This window comes from Delphinus delphis, chromosome 8 (assembly GCF_949987515.2).
Source record: "Delphinus delphis chromosome 8, mDelDel1.2, whole genome shotgun sequence".
NCBI classification, from domain to species: domain Eukaryota; kingdom Metazoa; phylum Chordata; class Mammalia; order Artiodactyla; family Delphinidae; genus Delphinus; species Delphinus delphis.
In genome coordinates, this window is record NC_082690.1 from 20697992 (window position 1) to 20716634 (window position 18643).

General features: G+C 46.9%; 1 protein-coding gene across 1 annotated transcript in view; it reads right to left on the reverse strand.

The window, feature by feature from the left end:
• Positions 1–774: 774 nt before the first annotated feature.
• The window catches only part of TTC12 (tetratricopeptide repeat domain 12), a 46457-nt gene continuing 28588 nt past the window's right edge, over positions 775–18643 (reverse strand). Inside the window, exons 13-21 of the mRNA XM_060017169.1 lie at positions 15487–15579; positions 14361–14421; positions 13435–13572; positions 12879–12977; positions 12335–12403; positions 4427–4528; positions 2997–3096; positions 1914–2139; positions 775–888 (exon numbers count right to left, since the gene is read on the reverse strand). Coding sequence (XP_059873152.1) covers positions 813–888; positions 1914–2139; positions 2997–3096; positions 4427–4528; positions 12335–12403; positions 12879–12977; positions 13435–13572; positions 14361–14421; positions 15487–15579 — 964 coding nt within the window. The 3' untranslated portion in view covers positions 775–812. The remainder of the gene's footprint in view (positions 889–1913; positions 2140–2996; positions 3097–4426; positions 4529–12334; positions 12404–12878; positions 12978–13434; positions 13573–14360; positions 14422–15486; positions 15580–18643) is intronic.

Consider the following 18643-nt stretch of genomic DNA (forward strand, 5'->3'; position numbering starts at 1 on the left):
GGACCACAGGCCTTGGGAACTTTGGTCTGGGACACTTGGCATTCACTCTACCGTGCAGGTCCCGCCTCCTACCCTAAAACAGTCAAGTGATGGTACTGAGAAGTGGAAGAGTGGTGGCACTTATTGGACTTTTTGCTTAGGGACTTGGGGTCCAAAGGAGACCCTGTCATTTTCAGAGTGGACTGAGGGCAACTGCAAGGGAGCAGTGCCTTTCGGGGGTGGGGTGGAAGAGCAAGGTGGGTTAGAGAAATAGATTATGTCTGTATTTGTGAGCGTTCAGGACAGAAACGGATCCCCCACTGCTCTGGCACTGGAAGCAGAAGACAATTTAAGGGAAGTGGGGGGGTCACAACATCCTTGCATGGGGCGGAGGAAGGCAGCGGGTGATGCTTCCAGGACTGACTCCCTTGGACCCTACAGAACTCCCTGCTGGGGAGCCACACCCACCATTCAACCCACTGAATTCAAGACCGTGCGCCACAGCCAGGCCTGAGGAGGCTCACCACGCAGACGCCGCTGCAGCTGTGTCTTGGCACTTCAGAGCTGGAAAACAGAGGCCAAAACGCCGCTCCTGAGAAACCTGATGCTTCCAGCATGTTGCCAGCAGAAAACAGCAAGAGGGGCAGGTGGGGCGTTAGGCAGAACCTAGTTCCTATCTAGAACCGCTGCTTCCCAGAGTCTGGGGGAAGTTTTGTGACCAGTGAAACCAACAGGCGAGCACTCTGAAGATCAGTATTCAGGTCTGGGGTGGATATTCAGAAAGTCTTTATTGGCACAGGAGCAAGCCAGAGCTCACACGGACGCCACGTCTCTCAAGAACTGTCCATGTACTTCATGGTAGAGTTGAGGATCTCCATCCCGTGAAGCTCTCTCAGTACAGCAGCAAACCTGTCATAATCAGAACACAAACTCCAGGACATAAATGCCAGGGTGCAGACACCTGGCCCCCAGAGGCATCCCCCCTCAGGCAGAAGCCGGCTGGGAAATCAGGACAGGGCAGCTGCTGTTGCCCTGGGGAGCCCTAAAGATCAAAGTGGGGAGACCCTCAGGAGGCCCACAAAACACGGCGACACTCGCCGTGTGAGTGGCAGATGTGACAGGGACCTGCGGGACCTGCTCTTGGGAGCTCCCCAGCAGGTTGCCACAGCGAGCCCATCCTAGCTGATGTGCTTTGCTTTCTGTAGAAGAAAGATTTTATCCATCCCTTCCATTTGAACAATCAGACAGAACTCGAAAAGACCGTAGACGTCATCCAGGCCCACCCTCTCGTTCAGAGGAGGGGTGGCAGGGGGAGCCTGTGCGAGAAGGAAGCAGGCAGGCCAGAGGCCCTCCCCACCATGGAAGGCGCCCCCTCCTGTGCCAGGGCACCACTCTCAGCCACAGGTGGGCACCTTCCAGGAACGTGAGGACCAGGCGTTCCAGCGGCTCAGATCGGGGCAGAGTGGGGCGGAAGCCTGGGCTGAGAGAGGCGCGATACCCAGATCAAGCGCAGGCTCCTGTCCAAGCCTATTGGGTGGTCTTAATCATGCCGCTCCCCAACCTCGTCTGTTTTCTCCAGCGTAAGAATTTACCCTACAGGACATTCTCCCATACGCTTAGGTCCCCAGCAAAAAAAAAAAAAAAAAAAAAAAAAAAAAATGAAGTCGGGGAGGTCTGTTTCTGGAAAGCAGAGGAGAGAGAAAGGAGACAGAGAGAAGGGGAGATGGTGTGCGAGGGAGGAGGGGTGGAGAGAGGAGTGGCTGAAGGAGACTGCGGGAATGGAGCAGACAGAAGACGACGGCCGTCGGTGCCCGGAAAGATCCCTGTCCCATAACCAGGTTCCCTCTCCGGCTGCAGCCTGAGCTCTCCCCAGTGCCCTGGGGGTGGGGGGCACCCTCCACAGAAGCAGCTGGGCTCCCTGCCGTGCCGTGCACCTGGGCTCGGCCGTGCACAGCTTCCCCAGGGCGATGCCCGCGTTCAGCTGCACGGCCGTCTTCTGAGCATCGCCGCCCGCGAGCTTCAGCAAGACCAGCACGATGTCCGTGGTCAGCAGGGACGAGGCCACGTGTGGCACCTCCATGCAGTTCCCCAGGCAGAGGGTGGCGTTGCCCACCAGAATCTCATCCTCCGAGCCCAGCAGCTGCATCAGGACACCGAGCTCTACAGGGTGGAGGAGAACAAGCAGGAGGCTGGCAGTGGAACATGGGGGGCACAGGGAGGTGGCAGTGGATGGACATGTCACTTACTCGGCAAATCCTTATTGAGTGCTCTGAAGCTCTCTGGCTCCTGGCTGTGTCTCTGAGGGACCTCAGGAGCCCGGGGCAGAGCCTGGCAGGACTCAGTTGTCCCGGGAATGCAGGCTATGCATCAGACAGGTCTGTTCTCTCTACATCCCCAATCTGAAGCTCTCAGCTCCACCCGACAGCCCCCACCTGAGTGGGAGGCCATGGGCTGGCACCCTGTACCTGCGGGGCCAGGAACAGGTTCTACAGGAAAGGTTCCTGCCCCCCACTCAGTGGGGAACCCCGTTCACGCCTGTGCGGCCCAGAGGAGGTGGGAAGGAGAGTGTTAGCAGGACCCCTGCCCCGCATGACAGGGCAGTGACTAGACTAAAGACAGGCTCAGCCTCTCCCATTCTCCTTGGTCACTAAGGTGTTTCCCCTGGGAAGGAAGAGCACCCGTGTTAGGTCAGTCTAAGCAGAATGCTTTACAAACAATCCCAGTTTACTTGGAGTGGGGAGGTAGCTTCCAGCTTTGATTCTGTTATCTTTGAGCTGTTTCCCAGCTGAGTCTTCCAGCAAGGATGTGGTACCTGTGCGCGGCCGAATGCTAATTGAGAGCTTTCAGAGCTGGAGGTGAGGTGACGTTATCTTCATACACACTGCCTGAGTCCGGGACGGGGGTGACGCATCATCCTCAGTCTTTCCTCCCTCCTCACCGGCAGTTCCCTTTGCAGCTTCACGGCTTGACTGACCTCTGGGTTAATGTAGGCTCCACTTAAAGAAACTATCACTTACTTTTATCCAGTCTTATCAGCTCTTCTCGTGCTTTGTGATAACTATTAGTGCAGATGGCGAGTATCTTTACCGCATAACGTGACGCAGTCTGGCCTCCTGCCTAGATTTCAGAGTGAAATTAGGAAAAGAAAATCAATGCCATGGTTGCTCTCGGCCAGAAACCACAGTGAGCAGCTGTGATTGTGCTCGTGGCTTCCTAGACTTCTGAGCCAGAGCTCTGCTGACAATAGTGTGTGCTTCCTGGCAAGTGGGCCTGGTCCCTGCTGGGATGCAGTGTCACTCACATCCTCCCTAACGTGGCCCTCACTCCCGCTATGAATGTAGGCCTGTCATGTACACCTGAGTAATTACCTGTGGAAGGCTTAGGAGTGAGTGGCTGAGAACAGAATGGTGCTGTCGACTGGCAGATGTACCAAAAAGGGAGGAAAAGGCCCTCCCGTGTCATTTCACCATTTGAGAATGAGAGTTGACTTGAGAAGGCTGTCAGGCTGACAGGTCTGCATGGAGAACATTACGAACCTAGATCATTTTAAGAGGTGACAACTGTCGAATCATAACCCTTAAAATCACCCTATGTGGGGTCTTTAAAATGCATGCGTGTGTGAAAGCATGCATAACGCACATGTGTGTGCATGCAACCAGCAGGCTCCGGTGGGTGTGCAAGAGTTATACAGCGTGAATGACGGCCATCATCCACATGGCTGCCTAAACTCACACCCACCACGCTGCCCCTCAGTATCGCCCCTGCCCCAGAAGCAGCCCCCCGACAGAGCACGCTTCCTAGTGCCACTCAGCCTGGGTTTTATGAGGAAGTCTCCCGTGGGGTCACCACAGTAACGTGGGGTAGTGAACCTCACTGGGCACATGCATCGCTGGCGGGACCCAGAGATGCGACCTAGTAACTCACCTCCCCCTTCAGGAGAATCTAGTTAACTCTCGTACTAACTCACATAGATCCACTGCACTCATATTGCGGGGAAAATCTGAACATCCTTTTCAAAGCCACACGGTTACTCTGCAGCCTACATATCTCATAAATGGAGTTATCTCCAACCTTCTCCAGGTAACTGGATAAAGCGTCATGAGCAGGAAACCATGAGCAAAACCGGGACCTGAGAAACCTTGTTGAAGCCACTCAGACCATCTTTTTCGAGGACAGAGGCCATACGTTTTTTAAGTGAGGTTTAAGTGGTAAGCAGTTTTTATAGATGCATCTAATGAACAATTATTTGTTCAACAATCTTACACTGCTGGTCAGAGCAGAGTCTGGGTGGACAGGCAGAAGGGAATCTCCATTCGAGAAGGTTAGAAGCTAGCAGGGGGGAAATAGAAGAACCTTAACTGAACAAAGCCCTCCTTAGTTCTGTTCCCCCAATAAAATATGACACTCCCGGAAATTCAGGAGGTTGTAACCAATGAAGTTATTTTACCTTCAGGAATTTAACCATTTTCTTCACCACTCCCGCTCTGAGGGCCTCCTCAACAATTTTCGGAGAGGAAACAAGGGTGCGGCTAAGAACGCCAGCAGCTCTCTGAGTGAAGCAGAAAGAAAGGCTGATTAAACGTTCCTAAGTGGGGAGGGGCAAGAAAGGGGTAGGGGGTTAAGGCCACAAACTACCTTGTATACAATAAATTAGCTACAAGGATATACTGTACAGCATAGGGAATATAGCCAATATTTTATCGTAACTATACATGGAGCATAACCTTTAAAAATTGTGAATCACTGTGTTGTACACCTGAAATATATAATATTGTACACCCACTATACCTCAATAGATATTTTTTTCTTAAAATGCTGATGACCTTTTAAAGTCAACGAGTAGTTTGGTGAGGCAAAAACAATCATTAATATTAGATGCAAAATAATACCTTGACTTTAAAAACACAATGGCCAAGGAATTGATAGCAAGTCAAGTACTGTCCTTTATAATAAAGCTGCTGGGTAGGCAATTCTAAGGGCCGCCAACATTGCCCCCGGGTGCACAGAGGCCCAGCTTATTCCAGCTTCACACAGGACCAGCGTTCAACCCTTGGCAAGAAAGTCCTGCCCTGTATCACCCGTGGGGCTCTGATATCAACAGGGCACTTATTAGATGGTGGACTTCCTGGATGGATCCTCTGGGACTTTTAGCTTTTCCTTTATCTTTTCTAAATCTTTGTCTTTTTATTCTATTTTCTGGGAGACTTCACTGATTTTATTTTCCAGTTCTGATTTTTAAAAAAGTAGTTCTGTTACCATTTTATGGCCATAACACTATCTTGAATCTTTCTGAAGACACGAGTGATAGTTATTTTTTCTTCTGTTTTCTACTTCATCTCTCTTTTTTGAGAGTAAAATTTTCTGCTTACCTTGCTTTGTCTATTTATTCGAATGGCTTTCCTGATATGCCTGGTGAGGTCTACCCTTAGCTCTCCAGTCACATTTATGAAAAAAGCAGTATGTTTGGGTACACTATGTTTATGGGAAGTTTATCCACTGACAGGTGGAGAGGTGGCACTCTCAAATACTAGAAAGCAAAACTTTTTTCTCTGGTCTTTCAATTCCTTTAGGAAAAAATGGCTCATTCTATGCCTGAGGAATAGATGCCTGGCTGCCAGATGCAGTTCCCCCATCTCTTACTTCTGTCCTCTGCTGTAGCTGGCGGTTTGAATTCTCGATCTTCTCCATGGAGCTGCAAGACAGACCCGCTACCCCCCAGCTGGGCTCCCCTCGTCTGTCCTCTACACGAAGGCTTCTTTAGCCCTGCCGCAATAATTACCAGTCTGGCAGCTGTTCTCCATTTTCCAGAAACTAGCTAAAATAACTTACCCTTTGGTGGCCTCTTGCCTGTTCACTTTGTCAGTGTGCATTTCTGCCTTTTTTCCCCCTAATGTCTTTAGTCTCATTTTAATGAAGTCTCCAGAGCAAGAATGGACAAACCTGTGTATTATCATATCACCTATCTTGTTTCCCTCATCTGCTTCCTACCGGGGCTAGGATGTGACTACAGCTGACAGTACAGCTCTCTTTTCAGGCCCAAGGCAGTAGAGAGAGCACAGTATTAAAGGACCGGGTTCCCTGCTAAGGCTACTGCCCTGCTCAACAAGCTGGTGAGCACCCACCTAGCTGTGGCCAAGCAGAGTCCTGGGGACATCTACCCCAGAGTCCTTGAAGGGCCAGTGTGGAACGAGTGCAGGCCCAGCTTTAGACCCAGCAGCCAGAAAATCTCAAGTACCCAAGAACACTGGTGCTTACCACTTTTGGGGTCGTGTGTCATTTTTGAGGATCTGATGAAAGCTGTGGTGCTCTCCAGGCCCATGAAAATGCACATACACTCAGAGTTTTCTATACAATTGCTGGAGGTTCCAGGGAACCTGAAGACCTACCACATCCTTCTGGAGCCCAGGTTAAACAGCTTTGCCCTGTAAGTCTGGATTGACTTCAGAGAAGCTGTGGGCTTGCTGGCCACAAACAGGATATGCTGGGTCTACTTGGAAGGTTTTTACAACCCGGGAACCAGTCCCCCGGCTATGATCCTTTTTTTTTTTTTCAAAAAAAAAGTTTAATACAGCAGGTTCTCATTAGTTATCTATTTTATACATATTAGTGTATATATGTCAATCCCAATTTCCCAGTTCAGCCCACCACCATCCCCCCTTCACGTCCCCCGCTTGGTGTCCATGTTTGTTCTCTACATCTGTGTCTCAATTTCTGCCTTGCAAACCGGTTCACCTGTACCATTTTTCTACATTCCACATATATGCGTTAATATACGGTTATTTGTTTTTCTCTTTCTGACTTACTTCACTCTGTATGACAGTCTCTAGATCCATCCACGTCTCTACAAATGACCCAATTTCGTCCCGTTTTACGGCTGAGTAATATTCCACTGTATATATGTACCACATCTCCTTTATCCATTCGTCTGTCGATGGGCATTTAGGTTGCTTCCATGACCTGACTATTGGAAATAGTGCTGCAATGAACATTGGGGTGCATGTGTCTTTTTGAATTATGGTTTTCTCAGGGTATATGCCCAGTAGTGGGATTGCTGGGTCATATGGTAATTCTATTTTTAGTTTTTTAAGGAACCTCCATCCTGTTCTCCATAGTGGCTGTATCAATTTACATACCCACCAACAGTGCAAGAGGGTTCCCTTTTCTCCACATCCTCTCCAGCATTTGTTGTTTGTAGATTTTCTGATGATGCCCATTCTAACCAGTGTGAGGTGATGCCTCATAGTTTTGATTTGCATTTCTCTAATAATTAGTGATGTTGAGCAGCTTTTCATGTGCTTCTTGGCCATCTGTATGTCTTCTTTGGAGAAATGTCCATTTAGGTCTTCTGCCCATTTGTTGATTGGGTTGTTTGTTTAATATTGAGCTGCATGAGCTGTTGATATTTTTTTTTTGAGATTAATCCTTTGTTGATTCGTTTGCAAATATTTTCTCCCATTCTGAGGGCTGTCTTTTCGTTTTGTTTATAGTTTCCTTTGATGTGCAAAAGCTTTTATTAGGTCCTATTAGGTCCCATTTGTTTATTTTTGTTTTTATTTCCATGACTCTAGGAGGTGGTTCAAAAAAGATCTTGCTGTGATTTAGGTCAAAGAGTGTTCTTCCTGTGTTTTCCTCTAAGAGTTTTTTAGTGTCCGGTCTTACATTTACGTCTTTAATCCATTTTAAGTTTATTTTTGTGTAGGGTGTTAGGGAGGCTTCTAATTTCCTTCTTTTACATGTTGCTGTCCAGTTTTGCCAGCACCACTTATTGAAGAGACTATCTTTTTTCCACTGTATATTCTTGCCTCCTTTGTCATAAATTAGGTGACCATAGGTACATGGGTTTATCTCTGGACTTCCTATCCTGTTCCATTGATCTATATTTCTGTTTCTGTGCCGGTACCATATTGTCTTGACTACTGTAGCTCTGTAGTATAATCTGAAGTCATGGAGTCTGATTCCTCCAGCTCCGTTTTTTTCCCTCAAGACTGCTTTGGCTACTCAGGGTCTTCTGTGTCTCCATACAAATTTTAAGATTTTTTGTTCTAGTTCTGTAAAAAATGCCACTGGTAATTTGATAGGGATTGCATTGAATCTGTAGATTGCTTTGGGTAGTATAGTCATTTTCAAAATATTGATTCTTCCAATCCACGAACATGGTATATCTCTCCATCTGTTTGTGTCATCTTTGATTTATTTCATCAGTGTCTTATAGTGTACTGAGTACAGGTCTTTTACCTCCTTAGGAAGGTTTATTGCTAGGTATTTTATTCTTTTTGTTGCAATGGTGAATGGGATTGTTTCCTTAATTTCTCTTTCAGATTTTCATCATTAGTATATAGGAATACAAGAGATTTCTGTGCATTAATTTTGTATCCTGCAACTTTACCAAATTCATTGATTAGCTCCAGTAGTTTCCTGGTGGCATCTTTAGGATTCTTTATGTATAGTATCATGTCACCTGCAAACAGTGACAGTTTTTCTTCTTGTTTTCCAATTTGTATTCCTTTTATTTCTTTTTCTTCTCTGATTGCCGTGGCTAGGACTTCCAAAACTATGTTGAATAATAGTGGTGAGAGTGGACATCCTTGTCTTGTTCCTGATCTTAGAGGAAGTGCTTTCACTTTTTCACCATCGAGAATGATGTTTGCTGTGGGTTTGTCTTATATGGCTTTTATTGTTTTGAGGTAGGTTCCCTCTATGCCCACTTTCTGGAGAGTTTTTATCATAAATGGGTGTTGAATTTTGTCAAAAGCTTTTTCTGAGATGATCATATGGTTTTTATTCTTCAGTTTGTTAATATGGTGTATCACATTGATTAATTTGCGTATATTGAAGAATCCTTGCATCCCTGGGATAAATCCCTCTTGATCATGGTGTTACGATCCTTTAAATGTGTTGTTAGATTCCGTTTGCCAGCATTTTGTTGAGGATTTTTGCATCTATATTCATCAGTGATACTGGTCTGTAATTTTCTTTTTATGTAGTATCTCTGTCTGGTTTTAGTATCAGGGTGATGGTGGCCTCGTAGAATGAGTTTGGGAGTGTTCCTCCCTCTACTATATTTTGGAAGAGTTTGAGAAGGATGGGTGTTAGCTCTTCTCTAAATGTTTGATAGAATTCACCTGTGAAGCCATCTGGTCCTGGACTTCTGTTTGTTGGAAGATTTTTAATCACAGTTTCAATTTCATTACTTGTGATTGGCCTGTTCATATTTACTATTTCTTCCTGGTTCAGTCTTGGAAGGTTATACCTTTCTAATAATTTGCCCATTTCTTCCAGGTTGTCCATTTTATTGGCATACAGTGGCTTGTAGTAGTCTCTTAGGATGCTTTGTATTTCTGTGGTGTCTGCTGTAATTTCTCCTTTTTTCATTTCTAATTTTATTGATTTGAGTCCTCTCCCTCTTTTTCTTGATGAGTCTGGCTAAAGGTTTATCAATTTTGTTTATCTTCTCAAAGAACCAGCTTTTAGTTTTATTGATCTTTGCTATTGTTTTCTTTGTTTCTATTTCTTTATTTCTGCTCTGATCTTTATGATTTCTTTCCTTCTACTAACTTTGGGTTTTGTTTGTTCTTCTTTCTCTAGTTCCTTTAGGTGTAAAGTTAGATTGTTTATTTGAGACGTTTCTTGAGGTAGCATTGTATTGCTATAAACTTCCCTCTTAGAACTGCTTCTGCTGCATCCCATAGGTTTTGGATCATCGTGTTTTCACTGTCATTTGTCTCTAGGTATTTTTTGATTTCCTCTTTGATTTCTTCGTGATCTCTTGGTATGTAGTAACATATTTTTCAGCACCCATGTGTTTGTGTTTTTTATGTTTCTTTCGCTGTAACTGATTTCTAATCTCATAGCATTGTGGCTGGAAAAGATGCTTGATGTGATTTCAATTTTCTTAAATTTACCAAGGCTTGATTTGTGACCCAAGATGTGATCTATCCTGGAGAATGTTCTGTGTGCACTTGAGAAGAAAGTGTAATCTGCTGTTTTTGGATGGAATGTCCTATAAATATTAATTAAACGTATCTGGTCTATTGTGTCATTTAAAACTGTGTTTCCTTATTAATTTTCTGTCTGGATGATCTGTCCATTGGTGTAAGTAGGGTGTTAATGTCCCCCACTATTACTGTGTTACTGTCGATTTCCTCTTTTATAGCTGTTAGCAGTTGCTTTATGTATTGAGGTTCTCCTAAGTTGGGTGCATATATATTTATAATTGTTATATCTTCTTCTTGGATTGATCACTTGATCATTATGTAGTGTCCTTCCTTGTCTCTTGTAACATTCTTTATTTGAAAGTCTATTTTATCTGATATGAGTATTGCTACTGCAGCTTTCTTTTGATTTCCATCTGCATGGAATATATTTTTCCATCCCCTCACTTTCAGTCTGTATGTGTCCCTAGGTCTGAAGTGGGTCTCTTGTAGACAGCATATATATGGCTCTTGTTTTTGTATCCATTCAGCGAGCCTGTGTCTCTTGGTTGGAGCATTTAAACCATTCACGTTTAAGGTAATTATCTATATGTATGTTCCTATGACCATTTTCTTAATTGTTATGGGGTTTTTTTTGTAGGTCCTTTTTTTCTCTTGTGTTTCCCACTTCGAGAAGTTCCTTTAGCATTTGTTGTAGAGCTGGTTTGGCGGTGCTGAATTCTCTTAGCTTTTGCTTGTCTGTGAAGCTTTTGATTTCTCCATGAAATCTGAATGAGATCCTTGCCGGGTAATCTTGGTTCTAGGTTCTTCCTTTTCATCACTTTAAGTATATCATGCCACTCCCTTCTGGCTGTAGAGTTTCTGCTGAGAAATCAGCTGTTAATCTTATGGGAGTTCCCTTGTATGTCATTTGTCATTTTTCCCTTGTTGCTTTCAATAGTTTCTCTTTGCCTTTAATTTTTGTCAATTTGATTACTATGTGTCTCGACGTGTTTCTCCTTGGGTTTATCTTGTATGGGACTCTCTGCGCTTCCTGGACTTGGGTGGCTATTTCCTTTCCCATGTTAGAGAAGTTTTCGACTATAATCTCTTCAAATATTTTCTCGGGTCCTTTCTCTCTCTCTTCTCCTTCTGGGACCCCTATAATGCGAATGTTGGTGCATTGAATGTTGTCCCAGAGGTCTCTTAGGCTGTCTTCATTTCTTTTCGTTCTTTTTCCTTTATCTTGTTCCATGGCAGTGAATCCCACCGTTCTGTCTTCCAGGTCACTTATCTGTTCTTCTGCCTCAGTTATTCTGCTATTGATCCCTTCTAGTGTAGTTTTCATTTCAGTTATTGTATTGTTCATCTCTGTTTGTTCTTTAATTCTTCTGGTGTTTGTTCCTTAATTCTTCTAGGTCTTTGTTTAACATTTCTTGCATCTTCTTGATCTTTGCCTCCATTCTTTTTGCAAGGTCCTGGATCATCCTCACTATCATCATTCTGAATTCGTTTTCTGGAAGGTTGCCTATCTCCACTACATTTAGTTGTTTTTCTGGGGTTTCATTTCGTTCCTTCATCTGGTACATAGTCCTCTGACTTTTCATTTTGTTTATCTTTCTGTGAATGTGCTTTTCATTCCACAGGCTGCAGAACTGTAGTTCTTCTTGCTTCTGCTGTCTACCCTCTGGTGGATGAGGCTGTCTAAGAGGCTTGTGCCCAGGCTGTGATCCTTGAAGGGCTGGTTTCCCAGACCTGCCCTGGATGTGACATCAATTGTTTCTCTAGGTTTAGGGCCCTGACCTAATAGGCATAAAAGTTGGGGTGATTCCTAATGCAAGTGAAGAACACATCCCAGGATAATGGCAAACAGCCTCTTGAATCATATCAACATTCTCCTCCTGATACACTGTGCTAACCATAGGCATTCTTAATTTTCTTAGCCAAATGTCAGAAACAGAAGAAAGCCATTCCAGCATATATCTCCAAGGGCGCTAAAACCATTATGCATAAACAACCTCCAGAATCACTGGCTTTAAAATATGTGTCTGGCTTTTTTGACTATGGAAGAAAGATTGCAAATAAAATCATTTGGCCTGTCCAATTTGCACAGAGATGGCTCGATATAGGACAAATCAGACAGATTACCTTGGATAAGCTGTTAAGGGCCACAGTTTACAGAAAACGGATTCTTAACTGGGGTTCCTGGACTCTAGGGCCTCCACAGATGGGCACTGGTGGGGGGTGTCACCAAATCCCCTGAAACCATAGGCAAGTTTGGTATTTATGTGCTATGGGCATTGTTTTGAGGAGCATATAATCTGCCTCATATCTCAGAGAATCAGTAGAATCTGAAATGTGTGGTGACTTCAAAATAAAACAAAACAAAACAAAAGGAGAACAACAAAGGAAGCTGTTTCTGGATTTCCCTGGGAGAAGCTTACTGTGAGGATTCCTCCATCCTGGCTGTTCAGTAAAGACAGGCACTTCCGGCTCACCTCCATGGCCCAAACCTACAACAACAAGGAGCAGGAGAAGGAGTTTGCCTGTCCTGGTCATGGTCCTCTGCCTCTTCCTTCTGAGCGCTCAAGTGGAACTGACCACTCTCCACTCCCTCCCTCTCGCCACCACCACGTCTGTCCACATTTCCTTCACAACATCTTCTTCTATCGCTCTCATTTCTTCCCACGTCCAACTCCCCTAACTACAGGGTGACACCTTGAGAGCAGGGACCACATCGCATTTGACTTTGTAAACGCAGAACCTAGCACCGTGCTCAGCGCCCTGGATGCTCAACTGGTTTTCAGAATCAATACCTGACAGAGCGACTCATCCATCCCTCGGCAGCTCAGGGACAGAGCGTCCGCCCAGCATTCCCCATTCCCATTGCCAGTGTAGAAGCACTGCCATGCTTCTATCCTCTTTGCAGAAATGAGAACAGTTCTTTGCAACAGAATGGGTTAAGGTAGGGAGAAAAGAATGCGGTACCTCAGAGACAAAGGGGGACTGAAGACACAAGTTCATCATGAGTCCCAGGAGGGTATACATGACCTCTCTGAACAGGTCCACATCCTCCTCACACTTGGCCTTTGGAAATAAAACAAGGTGATCAATGATCTTCCTGCAGCTTGTCACGGTCATCTGTTCCCCTTGGCAATGGTCTCAGTATCACTCACACTCCCTAAAATTGTCAGTGTCATGAACCTAAGTGATGTGGGAAGGTCTGAGCCCGGTTTACAGCACAGAGTGTGTCGCGCCTCATGTCATATGTTGTATGCCCTGGGTTCAAGCTGCAGATGGAGCTGTTGAAATGGGTGCTCAAGCCAGCTCCACAGAAAACCCTTCGAACATCTCCGGGGTGGAAAAGACTTGATCTGGAGGACTCCGTAAGGCCAGCTGCCCATCAAACCTACTGTTACAGAAGGGGTAAGCCACTGGCCCCAGCACCCTCAAACAGAATTTTTGGAAAAGCCAGATAATGAAGAAGAAGCCAATGCCCTCAAAGCAGGTAAAAGACCAACTTTGACTAGAAAAGCTGAAATACCATGAGGCCCAAGCAGGCATCCCTGAATTCTTCAGAGGCAGACATCTGTCTTCGGGTGGCAGCCTCAGCGCTGAGGTTTCCCATAATGGCAATACACTGGCAGAGAGCTGAGGTGTTGGTGACCTTGGGATCTCTCCTCTAAAAGGGGATGAAGAGAAAGCGAATCTGCAGAGAGCAGGCAAATGATGCCAGAATAATGTCTAGGGGCATCCCTCACTCACCAAAATGTCTGGGAACCAGATAGCGTTATGCCACATGGGGACATCGGTGGGGTCACGCTGCCAGAAAGGAAGGAGGCACACAGAGGGGGAGACCCCAAATCACCTTGGCCTGGAATAGGGAGGCCTGGGGCTTAATCCCAGTCGCTCCATCAACTAGCTGGGGGCACTGGGACAAGTCCTGTCCCTTCTCAGACCTTCCATTTCCACATCTGTGAAATACTGGCGTGTCAGTATGCCCTCTAAGGTCCCCTGAAACTTCTATGGCTCACTGGGGACAGGTCTAGTCACAGCACGCTCTCCTGGAGGACTCCCAGCTTGGCAATTTTCTCCCTCATCAGCTCCAACCACCACACCTGCTCTCCTGACCAAGATGACTGCCATTCAGGGGACAGGGTTGCACGTGGTACTTATGACGGGACTTGGCTCAGAAGAAGACTGATGGAGACTGACAAACTCTCCACCTTCGCCTACTGCAGCCCTCAGGCAGGCTTTCCTCCGCTGTAACCAGCTCTGCCCGTATGCCATCTCCACCTGCCCCCACTGCAGCTGTTTCAACAACCAAGACTTGTATAAATTCCAGCTGTGAATAAATGATTACTCAACCTGAGAGGCAACAGGAGTTCTGGGGTGTAAACTGTGTTGAAACAGCCCCGCTCATGCTCCCAAAAGGGTCTGTCACAGGTGATAAAATGAGGGCTTACTCACCAGCACGCCTGTCAGTGCCAGGAGAACATCTGGAAGGCTGGCCTGGAACCAGACTTGGAATCTGTCGAGAGAACATCAGCCATGATTTATTTCTACCCCGTGCAAACTAAAACATAAATACAGCATCTTGGGTGATGGAGCAGACCGTCCAACCCTGGGCCCGTGTGATTTGCCCCTGCATGGATGATTCATTCGGAACCAAAAAAGGTCGTCACTGGGCAGGTAATGTGGCTTTACTTTTTCTTAGCCTGGAGACTTGCTTTTGATGTTAAACAACAGATCTCAGAGGGTGGCTCTCTCATGCAGAAGCTGCTGGAATCCTTAGGTTTCTGCCGAACTGACTTAGCACCACCCCTGCCCTCCCCTTGCTTTGAGTCTACACGCTGTGCGCCGTGCAAACAGGAGACACGGTGTAAGCATGTTTACGTGTCACAGCCGTGAGGAGGGCCCCGAGGCACACACACCTCCACCAGCTAGAGAGGCGAGTACACCCTCCCAGCCCGTGCTGATGGCCGGCTGCCAGCACAAACAGCTCTCTCTCATTGTATGATGCTTCCTAAGTAAGACGCCCCAAAGTTGATGAGGAAATTAAAAACAAAACAAGATGCAGTTTTTAAAAAACTGAAAAGTTATGAAAATCTAAGACCTTCACTGTCTTCCCCAGCAGCAGCTAAACAAAGAAAAAAAAAATAGCGCGGGGGATGGTTACCCATACTGCCACTGGCGGCCCGGGAGGGCTCTACTTTGTTACTGTGTTTCTCCTCCCTCCCCCTCCCTCTCTCCCTCTCTTTCTCTCTCATTTAATCAACACATGTCTACCAGGCAGTTCCTATTAGGCACTGATTAGGGGAAGAAGCCTCACTGCATAGCGGATTTGCTTGCTGGGAGAGTTACTGTTCTAAGTATTTTAATGCTTCCAAGCTCATTGAGGGCCGGGTCGCCCCCTGCACCTAGAGGGACTGGAACGGGAGTGGCTGACCACGGCCCCTGAAGACATCAGCTGTCCTACGCAGTGAATCTTGTGATGCTCAGTTGGTCTAGCCTCCCGCGTGCCTCACGTTTTAGAAGATCAGACAGTTCAACAAAGGCTGAAGAAGAAATGTCAATTTCTGGAAACAAAAATTACCTTTCTTCCAGAGCCAAGTCTGTGAGCAGTCCCATGGCTGAGTTGGCCTTCTTATCTGAGAAATCAAGAAACGACACGAGGGCTTCCAACAACCTGCAAAAATCCATAACACCCTCAGGGTGGGCTGACCTCCAGCTGACAGCATCCCCAACAAGGAGGCTTTGCATGGAGGCCAGGAAGGAGTCAGCACCTGAGTGAAATAAGCTGAAAGGGCCTTACTATGCCCACCAGGAAGCCCAGCCCCTGCCCACCCCAATGAGGCAGACACCCTCCCGTGGGAATGGCTCTACCACTTTACATGAGGGCCCAGGGGAATTAACAGTTTGAACCAAAGTTCACTGATTATCAGATGCTGACTTGGAAGGAATCTCTGGTGCCTCTGCCCTGGGACTCTGGCTTGGCCAAGTTGGATCACACAAATGACATCTAAATGGCACCCTTACTAATCTGCTGATGACTAAGTGGGAAGGCCCCCTAATGAAGTGGGGGATGGAATCAAGATTTAATGAGATTTTGACAGGTTGCTGAATATATCAGATGAAATTTCAGAGAGTTAAACTCAAAGTCTTTCACTTAGAGCTGGAAATTCTGTTTAAGTAACAGAATTGGGAGACCTGGTTTATACCTGACTAATGTGAAAAAAACTTACAAGTTTTTAGCCAGTGGCAAACCTGGTATACGAGCAAACAGTCCGGTGCAGCTGCCGAAAAGCTAATGCAGTCTCAGGCTGCCTTAACAGACTGACCGGCACCAGGACAATGAGAGCAGAAGGCATTTGTCCATCCAGCAAACCCACACCAAGCACCTACAGCGTGCTGAGTGTCGTGCTCAGTGCTGGGACACAGTACTGAGCTCCTGTCTCATACAGGGACGTGTGTCAGAGGATAGGTTAGAAACAGACACATGTCAAGTGGGCACAGGGTCCCCTGGCAAGAGCTGTGGGAGGATGGAGATGAGGGTGACATTTCCGCATCACCTGAAAGTGCAGCATTGGCTACGTGTCCCTTTGTCCGTTCAGTCAACAACACTTACTGGCATTACGTGCCAGGTGACGTGGTAGGCTCTGGAGCCACAGGGATGAAGCAAGACAAGGCCCCAGCTCCAAGGAGCTTGTAGGCCAGCGTCAGGCACGTGGGGACAGGAGCAGAGCATCTGAGGCAGAGCACACAGCCGTCTCAAAGGTGATGAGGCATAAATCGCAGAGGCACACTTGGGGACTGCTAGCGGTTCCTCACAGCTCGTGCTTAGGGAGCGGGGAGGACAGAGAGCTGTGAGGCTGGGGGGCTGGGCAGAGCCAGCCTGGGTCACGGCGGGCCTTCTGGAATGTGTGTACTTTCCCCTGTTAGCCTGTGTCCCGAGTGTGGGCAGTGGACGACTTGCTTGGTGGGGGTGTTAGGGGGAGGGCTGAAGGCTCTTGAGCCCCTCTCAGTCTCTGAGCTAGAGGAGGCCCCAGGAAGCTGTATTCTAATAAAGCCCCCAGGTGACTCCTAAGCGCTATATTTCTCAGAAATTCAAGAACTAGTCTTAGAGGCAGTAGAGTAATTACGGCATTTTAAGCAGGAAAGTAACAGGACAGATGTGCATTTGGGACAAATCCCTTTGGTGGTGTGCTGCAGGTGGATCAGAGCAGGTAGTACAGGAACCAGGGAATCCGACGGGGGGAGAACCGGGGCTTTCCAGACAATAAAGGTTAAGGGACTGCGCTGAGACGGGGCAGAGTAAGAGGCACAGTTGAGAAGAAAGAGGCCTCACAATGACCTAGAAGTAATGATGGGAGACGGTGCAGGAGAGCCAGAGGAAATGAATCCAGGAGATGCAGAGGAGATAGGACTGACAAGTACCATTTTCTCAGGGATGTGGGCAGGAGCCAACCAGGGAGCTCTCAGGATTCTGGCCTAGGTGACAGGGTAGATGGAAATGCTATCTGTGAAGACAGAATATTCAGCTAGAGGCTCTGGTTTGAAGAACCGCTTTTGAAACGCTAAGTTTATGATACTTGTGACGTTGCGATGAAGGTGCCGAGTTGCAGAAGGATGTTTCCTTGTAACATCTGAGAGGGAGACTTAGACATGACAATTAGGGCCATGGACAAGAAGAGGGCCGAGGGTAGGATCTTGCGGTCCCTGACGTGGAAAGATGACAGCATAAAGGGGGCTTGCAAAGGGAGCCGAGAAGGAACAGCAGGGAGTGGGAGTAGGGCCAGGAAGAATGATATCATTAGGACCAGATGCCATCAGGCTGTAACAGGAGTTATAGATAGAAAAGAGCCCATCAAACTGGGCTCTTAGATTCAGGAGTACGGCCTCCAGTCACCCACATTTATGGTACTGGGTTTATTTAGCAGCTTGTTCTGGGAGGAGTCTGGAAGTCGAACTACCTGAGGAACGGTTGAGGAAACCAGGATGCTTGACCTGGAAAACATCGATGTCTTCAGACATGTCAAACGCTGGGATGTGGGAGAGTTGCATTCTAACCTGCCTGCCTCTACCACAGAAGCTGGAACCATCTTCCCCACCAGGGTGGCATGTGACACAATTCTGACCAAAGAGAAACAAAAGCAGTAGCTCCTCTTGATAAAAGGGACAGACCCAGTTGGTGCTAACCTGTCTTAAAGAGGGATGTGATGCTTGGAGTTGCAGCAGCCTTGTGTGACCATGAGGGAAAGGTCAAGAGGACAGAGACCTTGACCCTGCCATCGTTAAACCACCAAACAAGCTGTTAGTCTTTTTGTTATGTGAGAAAAACAAGACCAGTTCTCTTGGCCAAGTAATCTGTCAAATGCAGCAGAAAAAATTTTACCTAGCATACGGGTATCATGTCTCTGAAGCTTCACCGTAAGTCTGTGATACAGATGAGACACCAGGCACTTCAAGGCTAAGCAGCTTTCCTGGGTCGCACAAGTAGAAAGAGACAAGCAGGGGATGTGGGCTCCTGACTGCTTGAATCTAAAACCCCAGAGCTTTTCACAAAGGGATACTGGCCCTCACTCGGCTCCTGTCCTTGCACATTTGTCCCTTCACTTTCTCATTTGGGGAGGAATGTGAGGGTCATGGAACCTGTGTGCAGCCCTGTCCTGTTTCAGACTATCTCATTTCATTTCAGAGAAGAGTGGGCACACAGGTAACAAACTGAGGTTTCTTTGACTGTCTAAGGAAAG